This window comes from Accipiter gentilis, chromosome 29 (genome assembly GCF_929443795.1).
Source record: "Accipiter gentilis chromosome 29, bAccGen1.1, whole genome shotgun sequence".
NCBI lineage: Eukaryota > Metazoa > Chordata > Aves > Accipitriformes > Accipitridae > Astur > Astur gentilis.
This window is the reverse complement of record NC_064908.1, coordinates 10,306,900-10,320,389: the sequence shown is the minus strand read 5'-3', so window position 1 is coordinate 10,320,389 and position 13,490 is coordinate 10,306,900. Positions and strand designations below refer to the sequence as shown.

General features: G+C 46.2%; 1 protein-coding gene across 5 annotated transcripts in view; it reads right to left on the bottom strand.

The window, feature by feature from the left end:
- Positions 1 to 2,088: 2,088 nt before the first annotated feature.
- NSMF (NMDA receptor synaptonuclear signaling and neuronal migration factor) overlaps positions 2,089 to 13,490 on the bottom strand; it is a 48,289-nt gene continuing 36,887 nt past the window's right edge. For all 5 annotated transcript variants that reach the window (XM_049832415.1, XM_049832416.1, XM_049832412.1 and 2 more), the window contains 7 exons: positions 12,129 to 12,212; positions 11,018 to 11,051; positions 10,391 to 10,461; positions 9,158 to 9,237; positions 7,406 to 7,508; positions 6,937 to 7,012; positions 2,089 to 5,149 (listed from right to left, as the gene is read on the bottom strand). In XM_049832415.1, the coding sequence (XP_049688372.1) occupies positions 5,052 to 5,149; positions 6,937 to 7,012; positions 7,406 to 7,508; positions 9,158 to 9,237; positions 10,391 to 10,461; positions 11,018 to 11,051; positions 12,129 to 12,212 (546 nt within the window). In that variant the 3' untranslated portion in view covers positions 2,089 to 5,051. The remainder of the gene's footprint in view (positions 5,150 to 6,936; positions 7,013 to 7,405; positions 7,509 to 9,157; positions 9,238 to 10,390; positions 10,462 to 11,017; positions 11,052 to 12,128; positions 12,213 to 13,490) is intronic.

Sequence of the window (13,490 nt, the reverse complement as noted above, 5' to 3'; positions counted from 1 at the left end):
TGACAACCCAGCACATCCTCTGATGCATGGTTCCGGCAACGCATGCCAGTTGCCAAGGGCCCTGGAAGGATTTTTTTTTAATCATACAGTAACATACCTTATCCTGGACCGATACATTAATAATATGTGTGACTCAAACTGGGTTTTGATGGGTTGAATGTTTACACTTACATCAAGAGAGCAGAGAGAGCCTGTCGTTCCACCTCCTGTCTGGGCTGGGATTAAGGATACACTCCCATTTCCAGATCCCACCAGGCTGGCTATTTAAAATCAGCATTTCCCATTCTTTCAACTAACCCCACTTATGTTGCCTGAAGGTGACGAAACAGTGTTTGCAGTCACTGCCAACAAGAGCCTTGGTAACAGGAACTCCCAGCCACAGGTCACTAACACAGTCATGTCCCAAAACAGCAGCAGCTATTTGTGAAACAGATGTGTGCCAGGAGCCCGAGAGACACTCACACAGCATGGATGACAACAATAACACTGCCTCATGCTTTACTGCACATGGCAAAACAAGCGGGAGCAATCAAGGGGGAGCATCTCCCCCAGACCACAGGAAAGAGCCTGTGTGTGAAGAGACGACATGAACACACGTACATGCATACTCCAGCAGCTCCTGGAGTGGGAAACACGTGCTGAGCTCCAGGCAGCAAGTCCAGGCTGAGAAACGAAGAACAAATTCATTTCCAGAGTCCCCTCCACAGAGGCAGAGCAGAGCCCCCCACGGGCCGTGGTTCCAGAGGCACGCGGAGGCAGAAGCGGGTGGGATCCCACGGGTGTGCACAGCAGAGTCCTCACATGGGGCAGGATGAGTTGGCTGGTTGCCTTTTGCAGTCAGATGTTTTGCTACAGCTAAAAGGATTTTTCTGTTTTGGGTTTGGTTTTTTTTTAATGCAGGAAGGGATTATCTGTTAACTCATCCGTTTCCCACCCCAGGCCTGGAGGTCAGCTGCAAAGGGAAGTTGGTGGCTGCAGCATGAGGAGAGGTGCAAAAAGCTGTATCTTGATTTTCTACCTATTTCTACATCTCTCGGGTAATTTGAATTTTCTTCTTCCCTTTCCTTCTCAGCCAAACAAGAGGAAAAGAGAAAAGCCTCTCTGGAAAACCCCGTATAAGACAAGGGCCACATCCAAGAAGGTAACCCCCTCCAAGCTGCTACAGCTGAGTGAATATTTTCTGCAGGCACCTAACAATATGGTCAGGGGCTGTTTCCAGTGCATGAGCTGTGCTGAGCAGCAGCAGACTGGACAGCTGATGTACTTGCTGCCCACCCTTCTCCTCTCCTGAAGGTGACAATCCCAGCCCAGACCATAACGCAACCAGCAGACTCTCTGCTGATGTTCATCAGGTCAGGCAAGGAGTTGGAGGTCACATCCAGTATTGCTTCATAGCAAGAGCAGCAGGAACTCCCACACGTGGCTGGGGTGAACAACCAGGGTTAGCACCCAATTCAGCTATCCCAGTTTAATCTGCTTCCCTCCAGCGTTAACCAGGTGTCCCTGCTTCTCCTGCCCTTGCTAAAAGCAAATCCAGACCACACAGGAGCTGCAGTAGCAGTTTCCCATGGTGGGGCTGAGTATAACAGTGCAAAGGGCTGCTGATCCTCTAACGGAGCAGGCAGGGACAGGAGCTCAACTGCACCATAAACTGCTCACTCCAATTACCCTTATGAGAGGGGAGTGCCACCAAGCCAATTCAGACAGCAATTACGGACCCTGTGTGAACAAACTGGTTTCAGGGCTTCAGACAGACACACCCCAAGAGCAGGTAGTTGACGGCTGAAGAAGCAGGTAGAAGTGAAATGACAAATTGTCCTGTGCACTGAGCAGCCAACAGCTCCCCCAGGCATAGCACCCTGCAGGCGATCTGTGCCCTGCAGGCACTGCCCAGGCCTGTCCTCAACACGCCCCAGAGAAGATGCTGCAGAGGTGCTTGGGGTGTGAGGAACCTCGCAGAGGGGATGTCCTGGCTGTGAGCATGCTGCGCGCTGGTGGTGAGCGCACCTCCAGAGGTCATCCTTTATAGGCTGATCCAACTGAGGAAGTCACAAGCTCTATTTTTAACTCTAAAGTTTAAATAATTACAATTTTTTTTTTTTTTTTTTTTTTTTTTGCATCTTATCCTCTGCTGATCCCTTCCTCTCCCAGCAGCCACTTTAAAAATTCAACCAGTTAAAAAGGGGAAGAAATTTGTTTTCCTCTTTCAGAAATGGTTAGCTTCAATGACGCTATTCGAACAAAGGACTTTAAACATCAAAACTCTATTGTTTTTCCAGTCACAGCTTTTAGAGTATTTCATCTCTTTAGTCAAATGAACGCTACAAAGGAAATAATATGCTCATGTCATAAACATCACAAACGATGAGGAATATAGATCTTTGGAAAAGAGAGAAATGCATTCATTGTTTGTCATTATACTATACTATAGTCAACTGCACCAGTAAAACAGTCCATAATGTTCATTCCAACATACATCTTCCTATAGAAGTTATGCACCTGTACAATCTACCTTTCTACTTTGCACCCCTAGTTCTACAAGTGGTCAATGAGGATAGATATACAGTAGTTCTACAGAGAAATCACTGAAATGGATACATAAGTGGGCCCTTTCGGAGTTAAGTAAGATTTTCAATAGTTCCACAATGCTACATTCATGCTACCAAGTTCACTGAATTGGGATTTTACTTTAGAAAAGAGAAAGGAAGAACAGTTTGTCTGTCTCCAGTTAAGAGCATAACCACAGGAGGTAAAAGGGTCAGAAAGGGAGAGAGTTTTGTGTCAGCATTTGAATCCTGCCACTACCATTTCCTTCTCCAAATAACACATGACTTCGTGCTTTCATCACACCTACAGCTCCAACCTCTCACAAGCACAGCTGGCAGAAGCTACCATGACAAATAATAGATAATTGGCTTAAGTTTTGTTTTCCTTTTTATATCTGGCATTTTCTTGCAAAAGCTACAGACCGGTGCCTACTATCCCCTTCGCTACAAGCCTGGAAAACATGACCGAGTCAAGAGGATAGGAGTCCAGCCAGAGATGAGACATAGCCACCAAACCTCCCGAGGTCAGGCCAGGTCAGCAGGGCAGCTTCCCAACAGTTCCAAACCAGAGGGGGAGGCAACAGCCCACACCTATTTGGTTCAATATGTTGCTTTCAATGACTTTAAACCATCTCTCTCCACCGATTCCTCTCCTCACTTACTATATGTACATTATTTCTTCAAAAGTTTTGCTATAAAACTGCTACAAATGTACAGGGTTCAGCAGTTCTAGCCAGAGGCCTGCTCCCCAAAATTACAACCACAAATATGTCACGGGGGAAGGCATACTCTACACATCAGAACAACTAGTTCTTTTTGTAAGTATTTAAAAGATTTGTACATATATTTTCCTTCACTTCACAATCAACTAATTTTAGATACCAGGAAATCTGGCAACTAAGGTAATCCTTCCCTGTTACTTCTCCAGTATTTTTTACTTAAAAAAGAAATAACTTGTATCATCTCCCAGAATTGTCAGAGTGACCTAGGCAGACTGTGAGTAGTATTTATTCTCTGAACAGGAAAGTAGAAGATGAAAAAAAAACCTTCCCAAAACAAAACACACCCCCCCCGAACCTAAACAAACAAAAAATATATTCCAAAATATCCTCAAATATCAAGTACAAATCTGGGTTCTTAAACCACAGCTGCTGACAAAGCTCTGGGTTTACTCTGTCCTACACAGGAAGGGATGTGAGCAGCTCAGACAGATAAACAGGTCTTTTTAGCATTGGAAAAGAGGTGGTTTATGCACAAACAACAGGCAATCAAGTGAGCACAGGGAAGATTCAAACTCATGCTACAAACCTGTGCTGTACTCCTCCAGAAGCATTTCTTCCAAATGCCTCAGTGAACAGTCTCCTTAGAGGGTTTCTGATGGTCATGTAACTGCGCTGCCCCACACAGCAGACTAGAAAAAGAACTTGTCTCTCAACACATAGCAAAACACTGGCATGAACAAGTAATTACCATGGCTATTAATTTCTAATTCATTTTTATACCATAGTGAACCTGACAGAGATTTCTCAGCCAGGTACCATATTTCTAACCTAAAGTATTTCAGCAAAACTAAAGTCCCATAGTTTTGCAAGCAGCAAAATAGAAAGTAACAAAGTTGTGTCTAATTGGAGGAGAAATATACATTCGTGAGAGCACATACAATTAGTGCAACACAGCTACTCTGAAAGTAACGAACCAAACCAGATTAATCAATGCAGCAGACATGCAGGGTCTGCTAAGTTATGTTAAAACCTTGTTTGCTGGTGATTAAATATGTCTACAGAAGATATATTACCATTTCGAATATATTTTCAAGCAGACCAAAAATACCTCATCTATTGGTTACTGGTGTGTTATTTTTAACTAATTAAATATTGGGAGGGATTTTACCCCTCTCGCTATAAAAATTGCACTTATTTGCTATTAAACAAAACAAAACAAAAAGTTAGATTTCAATTCTATATTCCAGTATATATTCACATCGAAACTGGATAGTCTGATGTAAGCTTGCAGGAGTAGGTGTAGCAGTCCTTGCTCTCCAAGATCCCAGCACAGAAGGTCCCATCAGTACAAACCCCTCCTTCCTCTGTGCCCTGGTCACTTCTTCATTGTAGTGCATGGGTAATTGATTTTATTTTTTGTTAAGAAAACCTGAGCTTCAAAAGTCTTTAAAAGGACCTGGAATCAAATCTGGCCCATTCTGACCCAAAACAGCTCAGTTCTGCAAGGAACTCCATCCTGTCCTGGTTTCACACAGCTCCTCCTGAGACACCACGGCTCTGACCTGAGGCAAGTGAGGTGTCAAACCCTTTCCCTCCAGTCTCTCTTGACCCAGGAGACTTTCCTCCCGACACTCTTCCGAGGGCTCCTTCTTCCCTCCCTTTAGCACTGCTGCCTCCTATAGGGCTGTGAAGGGCTCCCTGTGCCAATAAAAAAGTCTCTCTGCGGTAAGCATGACTTCTTGGACACTGGTGATCAAATTCCTCTTGCAAAGTCTTCTCCAGCTCATAAAATATCATCATAATCCAATAGTTTAGAGTGCTGGCGGGTCTTCCAGAGGCGGTAAAGGCGGAAGTCAAAGTAAGTCTCAATCATTTGCTTACCTATGAAAAGTGAAATGAAGCACAGGGGTTACGCCCCGCAGCACAAGGGAGAGATGCGAGAGGCCACAGCAGCAAAAAGACCCCAACCCACGTACAGGCAGGGGCACAGGAGAACCTGTCCATATGCCTCATTTGGAAAATACCGACATTCAGCCAGGGCACATGAAGGTGCTCAGGAGAAGCAAATGTCTTTTTAGATATCCTCAAACCATGAAAGGCGCCTTGGAATCCCCTGGCAGGGTTTGTCCATGGGGGCAGGAACTGAGCAAAAAGTCTGTCTCCAGACTTCAACCTCTTTGCACTGACTGCAGAAGGGGGGGCCGGGAGCTGTGATGTATCAGACAACAGCTCCAACAGCCTGCACAAGGCAACCTGGCACGGGGCCTTCAGAAAATTACAAATCAAGAGTAAACTCATTATAAAGATTTGTGGAAAACATTAAAAATAATTAACATTGAAAATTAAATTTTATTTTATTTTTTAAATTAATGTTAACAGGCTGTCTCTGTCCTGCAGAGCTGTCTCTTCTCACAGCAATGAGCTCAACAGGACACACTAATGCAAGTTCTGCACCACTGGCACCTCCGATTGAAGGTTGGGGGATTGTCTCACAAGGTGGTCACAGACTGAAAGCCAGGCATAGGGTTGGCACTGGAAGCAGCTAGTGCATTTGAAAACACAGGGGCAAATAACCCTGGAGTCTGAGCCAGGGCTCAAGGAAGGGATTTTTCACTTTTGAGGCCTGATTAAGATTAGTTTCAGATGACTTTGCAAAGGATTAGAGAGGGTACACTATTAGCACATCCCAGATTGATCAATGGGATAAATTCAGACATATTCTTCAGCCCAGCCTCCTGAAAGATCAACTGCTTAAATGCATGTGCACAGAACCCACTGCCTTGCCTGCCAAGCATATAAACCCAGGAATTTCCCTGCAAGTTGCTTCTTGGCATACACGTAGAGCACATTTCGCTGTGCGATCTGTGGAATGTGCTCAACTCCCGTACATTCCTATGACAGTAAGTGGGAGTTAAGAATAACCCATGAGTGCTGATGCCAGCTGTGAGCAGCAGCAGAAGTATCCACAGTGCTTATAGCCTAATGCTGCATGTTTTCATCTTCCAAGAGAACAAAGTACCAAGAACTACAGCAAAAATAAAATAGCAAGGGCAAATTCAGAATATGTCATTTATGAAACTGCACCCATAACTATTTACATTGACCAAAGAACTGGAAAAATTCTATAGCCCCTTGAATTATCTTGAGCTACAGGAAAAAGAAAAAAAAAAAAAGGCAAAAAAAAAAAAGCAGACTGAGATGTAGAATGGCTCTAAGAGACTATATCCCAGTGACTTGTTGATGACAGAACTCACTGGGTACCAGTGGTTTGAGTCCTGGAGATGAGACCCCTGCACGCTCAGTTACAGAGAAGGTTCTGCTCCTATGTGCATTTCTCCCACAGACTTCACATGCCCTAGTAATATGATGAATCTCCTAAACTCAGCCTGGAAAGCTGCCTACTATTTAGGCTACTTGGCCAGTGCCAGTAGCCTGGGCAAGGGCTCTCTGCAGCTTCAGGGACAGCAAACTGGATAGATGAAATGTGAACATGGAGGAATTGCAAAGGGAAAACCAGGTTCAGCCACTAACTACAAAAGGTGGTTATAAGCAAAATGAAGACACTGACAGGAATTAAGGGAACTCAAAATTGCTTTTTCAGGAAGACGCCCACTGAAGGAGGCAGGCTCAGTTGGAAGGTGTGTGTCTTTGTGCAGAAAATAAATTACCTTGAGCTGATAGTTCAAGTGGAGACTCAAAGGCAACCCTATAAGGATTCATTAAGTTTTTCAGATTCTGAAATAGCTGAAAGGAAAACATATCGAGAGTTAGCAACTGAAAACAAAGATGAACACCAGGGCACCCAGAATTGGCTATCCTTGTTCCCTAACTCTAGAAAACCTTCCACTCGTGTCCTTTAAAACATCTAGCTCATCAGTAAACAAATAAAGCACTTTGAATGACTGTTCTCCTCAAAAGCTTCAATATTTGTCCTGCACGTCACTTATCACTCCTCCCCTGCCCTCCCGGGAAGGCACAATCCATAGGGTTCACCCATTCACAGCCATGTGACAGGATGGCAGCATGTTCCCACACAGCAGAAGAGGAAAGTTTAGACTTCACAGTGTGACTATTGTCTCCCTGGGCTTGGTACTACTCAGAAGACACTCCCAGAGAGGCGACCCAGGAAGCTCTTACCTTCTCCCCATTGGGGTTTCCAAGAACATAGCAGCCCATGATGTGAATGATATTTGGTTCAGGATTGACTTTACTCATTAGCCGGCTTAACCTCTTCCAGAAGCTGGAAGAAACAGGAAAAAACAGAATATGTAATTAAAAAAAATAATAATTCTATCTCCTCATATGCATGAGTAATCATAAAGATGTGTGTGCACACTGCTCAGAAGGGGCCTGAGGCTTGTAGCCTGAGGAGGAAGCTGCTCAGGAAGAGCCACTGGTTCTTAGACAAGGAAGAGCAGGGGCAGAGCAAGGGCCTGAGAAGCAGGTCCAAGTCATGTAGTAGAGAAGCAGGAGCAGCCCATCGAGCCAAGGAAGCTCCAAGATGAAGAGAAGGGAGCAAAGTCCACCAGTAGTGCTTTTAGACTGACAGTTTTTACTAAGCATCTTCTTGTAGCAGTTCCCTCCAATTTCCTCTCTCTCATTTCTATCAACAATTGCATTTTCTAAATGTGTTACTAGTGCACCAGTTCATTTCCAGAGCATGAAATCAGCAGAGAACAGCTGGAGAGGTTGTTCTTCTATGTAGCTAGAGAGATAACACCAAACCGGGCTGGTTTATGTAAGCTAGTGCTTGGTGCTGCTCACCAGTCAGACCTGCTTTACATTTTGTGACTACTAACCAAGCACGCTGTGCCTAAGGGACATGAAATACAACCACCTCGCCTGTGCAGTGGGTTAGAGTAGACTTCTGGTGGGCCCTGAAGCCCAGCAGTTCCTCTGTGGGGTCTGCAATCAGACTGCAGCCTAAGCTTTTCTCAGGACTGCCTCTCAGGAACATATAGGTTGGATGGAGACATTCACTTCCAAGCATCCAAGTTTTCAGCTGTGTGTTCACAGCTTTCTGAAGGTCCCTGAATTACCAGTTCTGGACCAGCTATGCCTGGAATGTGTTCAGAAGCGTGTACGCATACATGTGCTAAAGAATTTTATTGACAGTGTTTGTGCCAGAGCACGAGAGTGCTGAACAGATGTTGATTTTAATACTCAGTTCTCATGCCAACAAAAAGTTGTGTAGGAACAGGTTGGTATACATCCTCTCCCCCACAACGAAGCACTGTTAGCCAAGTAAGTTTAAGCCAGCACAAGCAATCAGGCAGCAAAACAGCCAAACTTAACTCTCTGCAAGGAGAAGCAAAATTGCCTCAGCAACCCCAGCTGACAGGCTGGCATGCTAGTGAAAATCCTCCTCAGTAACGTGCTGGACTTTGAGCAGGCTTTGCAGAGGCAAATTCCATTTCTCCATGCAATCAGGAGGGCAGTTACCGGAGACAGCTGTGGTGGGAACAGTTTGGATTTCTGCCACTAGTCGCCTGCTTCGAAATGCTATCTCAGCCACTTCTGAGCAACAGAGGCACGAGGTGTGTGTTCAGGTTTCTGGTCAGCAAAGCCTTTATTAGGACAGGAAGTATCTTTTTCCCTCTTTTGACAGTCTCTAGTCCAAACAGACACTAACAGCAGATAAAAGCATAAATCTTCTGGTGACCTGTCTCAGAGTTGCACCAGCCCAGGGACAAGCTTGGCTCTTGTCATCTTTGCAACTCTCCCTGAAGGAGCTGTAAGCTGCTATTAGGTCCCCCCCTCAGCCTCCACTTCCCCTGACCAAGCCACGCCAACTCCCTTCACCTCTCCTGCTAGGCCATGTGCTATAAACATTGAGCAAACCAAGCAGAAAAATGTTATGCAAGTCCAGAACATAACGCAGCCACTCACAGGATCATATCTTCCTCCTTCTCCACTTTGGCGAAAGTGGCAACTTTGTTCTTTAACAAGTACAAGTGACCAGGACCTCCCTGCAAGAGAGAGACAGACAGATGCAAACCACTTTGCACAGGCCCTGAAGAAACAAACCCTGGACACGTTTCTTGTCCTGCACAGTGATACCCAGAAGTGCCACAAGGGATCAGAGCAGACACACCAGGCTGGTGTGGCTGCTGCAACCTCCATGGCAGACACAGCAGGCACTTGCTCAGGAGATACTCACATATGGGGAGTGTGTTGGGGGTTGGATTCTCCGGTTTTTACTGTTACGTGCCCACCTCACTCTAGAACAGCACAATAATAGACAAAAATCTTCATTGTGGGTGGCTGGAGAGCAATAGGGAAGACAAGAAAGTCCCTTTCATTTGGGGATACTAGGGGGCTTGCCGTGGTAGACAGACGAGAAGCTGAGCAAAGCAGGGATGAGCAGGCAAGATGTCACCATAGAAGAACTGGACTTTGGCAGTAGCAGGCATAAAAAGATTGAGCACAACATCAGCAAAATTAAGAGTCGCAATCTCCAGGTCAGTGTGCTGCAAACCCTCTTATTTTGCAGCATTAGGCATGTGGGAGGGAGTTCAAGATAGGTTACGTTCCTAACTTCTCATTTCAAGCTTCCTTGCACAGCTGCCGGGGAAGTCCAAAGCTGACTACCCTGAGGAACAAGAGACTCGGGAAAGAAATCCCCGGCAAGCCCCAGATCCAGCAGGGCCTGAATATGTCCCACCCACAGCTCTGCAAGCGTGTACCCTGACCCCTCTGCCGTGTAGGCTGGCCTCCAGCTCCGAGCTGTGCCATCTGCCGGTCTGATCCACAACACACACCACTGACACTGTCATACTGAAGCTGTACAAAACCTGTAAGCATCACATCGCAAATGCTTGTTCCTTTCTCTGGAATCCTCCTTATGAGATCTGTGCTAATGCTGGTTTGCCTGGGTTTCCTTGAAAGCAGCTGAGAAGCAGCCCAGCTCTGGACTTGGCCACAGTAAGTCAGATTTTATTTCCTGCTGTCACAGCAACTTGAGGCTGCTCAGTGTCTGAGGAAATGAGAAGTGAAAGCCGTATACATGCAGTTACTTTAACAGAACTTGACTTTGGAATATTGGTTCCTCTATGTCATTTTCCCTGTAGAAAAAGGCAAATTTGTAACAAACCACCCAAGTGCTTAACAACTTTAATGTACCTGGCAAAATATCAGCATCTTCCAGATTTTGCAGCCTTTCCGATAAATGTTAAGCTTCTTCTCTATTTCTTCTGCAAAGAACATGTTGGAAAAGATGAACCATGGAGGAAGTTAAAAATGAATCTTACTTCTTCTCACTTTAGTCCTGAAGGCAGGAGGCTGAGCTGTGAGAGGTGCTCAGCACCTATGTTCCCACTGATACCAAAGCAAACCTTTTGCTTTCATGCCGTGGAAAGCAGGAAACCCCAGTGTATCACAGGGCAGAGAAGGTACAGTGCAGCACCAGACACTGCTCTATAGTGACCACAGCACCGTACCAGACCCCGCCATCCCAACCCTCTGTTAATGCTCCTACTCACCTACAAGGATACAATCAATAGGTATCTTTGCTGCTCTGCGCCTCAGCTTCCCTTTCATAAACTGGGAGCTTGGCATAGAAAATGGGCCACAGAAGTGAAGTTTTACTACTGCAGCACATCCAACAGCAGCTGACTGTCAGTTGTCACTGGGGTGATAAAAACACCTTTATGAGTGGCAGCTGAGGCACAGGGCAGTGGAATGACTAACATATTGATCAGTTAATTTGCAATGGGCAGGAGTTAAGAAAAGGAAATAACACTCACGTACCTAGGATGTCATCAAAGGTGGCATGTTCATGGTCCTGGAAACCAAAAGAGAAGACATATCAAGGTTCACTGTCACTACACCAGCTCCCATGACATTATTATAGTCTCTAATATTGCACACAATCCCATTTCCAGGGAAATGGATGCTCGAAGAGCACAATTATACCAACTGATGACTTCTAGTCACATCACAGCAATTACCACCCCAAAACACGTCTCAGCAGCAAAGAAGCTGAAGACTGAATGGTCCATGAAGACCAAGTCCATCCAAAGGCTTGAAGATGAATCCTGCAGACAAGTCCAAAGCACATACCATCCATCAGATGTAGTCACATCACCAATGTGTGTTTGGCTCTTGGCCCATGTTTTGTAGTCACTCTCTGGCTTTACATGTGTCCAAGCTGGCTAACAAACAGCCACGTTCCCAACACATCTGCCTCTAGCATAGCAGGGTCATCAGGACAACTGTACAGTTCTCAAAGGAAGAGAGAAGCAGCAAAGCTAAACCCCGCAGCATCGCTGCCTGCTGCACATGGAGACTGAGTTTTCGGGGCTGTCAGTCCCACTCATCCCTTTCAAATTAAGTGAATATAAAGTGATTAGGAAAAACAGACCCATGACTCCTTGCTGGTGTTTCAGGCAGGACTCCACGTGAAAAATCAAGGTTAAATTAATGACTGACAGGGATGTGCCATTGTACATAGGGTGATGGGGTTCACAGTTCACTGCAGAGCTCTGAGGTCCTGTTCATCCTGCCTAAGGATGAGCATAAGGAGGAGCCCTAAGACTGGCAACACACAGCTCTGCTTGTGTGCTCAGGCCTGCCCTGCCTTCCCTTGTTAATCTTCCCATGCTGCGTGGCTAGGTCTGCGTAGTCTGGCAGCCCACATGTGCAATTTTCACTCCATTTTATTCTTCCACGTAGACCCAAGCCCCCACAAAGCTACCCCAGACCCCAACTCTGCATTCAGCACGCTCCCAGCCATTTCCTGGTAGCTTTTCAGAATCATCGTAACAGAAACTAGGGATAGAGACAAAAAAAAAAAAAAAAAAGAATAATTGTATGAAGCCTGCTCCCACACATCCAGACATAGCAGAAGTGATATACTTACATAGAGAATGGGGATGATAGAGGGATCGTCCCTGCGGATAATTGTTGGGATGTACTCTGCTTTGGGCACCTTGGAAGAAATGAGCTGGAAGGGGAAAAAAGAAGTGCAACAGCATGAGGAGAAGCCAGTAGGGTCTGGACAGAAGCACAAAGGCCATGGTAACAGTGGCCTGTTCAGGCGCTCTCAGGTGTTACCCAAACTAGCAGCTAATCCAGGCTATCTGCATCCCTCTGAAGGTCCTCGAAGTTTTTGGTCCACTACAGAGCACCCCCAGGCCTGCCAAGTACCCCCATGTGTCATAGTCTCCTTGACCCACAACAGATGAGCACACAGCTCTGCCTAAAAGGCAGGACTGAGTCTGAGATAACAGTTTGTAAAGGGGAGACCAGTGTGCGCAGAGGATGAAGAAGCTTGTGTGTCACCATAAACGGCTGTATCCCAGTAAAGATCACTTCTGTACAGTCTTCCTCTGTGCAAGGGTCTGTGCTTCTGGCTGTAGAGGATTGTTCAAACTGGCACACGTAGCTGGCTGGTGGTGGGACAGCTGCATGCCCAAACAGGAACCAGCCAAGGGATGAAATGGCATCAGGCAGAGGTAGGCACACAGCTGTAGGATGTCAGGCAGATGCAGGTTGCCTGGCAACTCTGGCTGAAGCTTCAGCTGGCTCCATCAGCATGACAGCCCGAGAGGATAGGCCTGCCACCAGCACAAGCCAAAAGGCTATGGGAACATGGGCAATTTGGCTGTGCTGTGATTTCAGGCACCTCTGTTCATCACTGTGAGAGTGGAGCAGGCAGCAGTGCTGGTGGTCTTGTAAGTGCAGCCTGGGATCCAGCTTGGGCTGGCTTCAAAGCCCTCCCTCCTAGCAGGCAGCACATCACTGCTTTGGCCACAAGAGAGTTAATGTAAAATTTCTGAAGAGGCACAATATACAGAGTCCAGGGATGGACACTCATCACATACACCACCTGAGGAGACACAGTGGAGGTGTCAAGGGCTGAACAAACCCAAGTGTTGGGTTCCTATTGTTTGGGTCTCACCTGGTCACTTTGCCCTGAGGGCTGAGTCTGCACAGACAGCATGGGAACACATACAACACCAGACTGTCTCCATGTCCTTCACTCTTCCCAAGTCATGGCAGGACCCATTCAAACACAGTACTGCTGTGCTGGACTGGCAATGCTGCCCCTAGAACAAGCTGGAAGCTTGAGACCCCATTTTGCCCGAGTACTTGTGCATATGGCCAAAGAAGGGATGTGTCAGAACCTGGTCTTGTCTGCCAAACCCCACAGAGCAGGGGGAAGCCTAGCATCAAGGAATGACAAAAGAGCAGAAAGCATCTCAAAGGATGACATACAGCT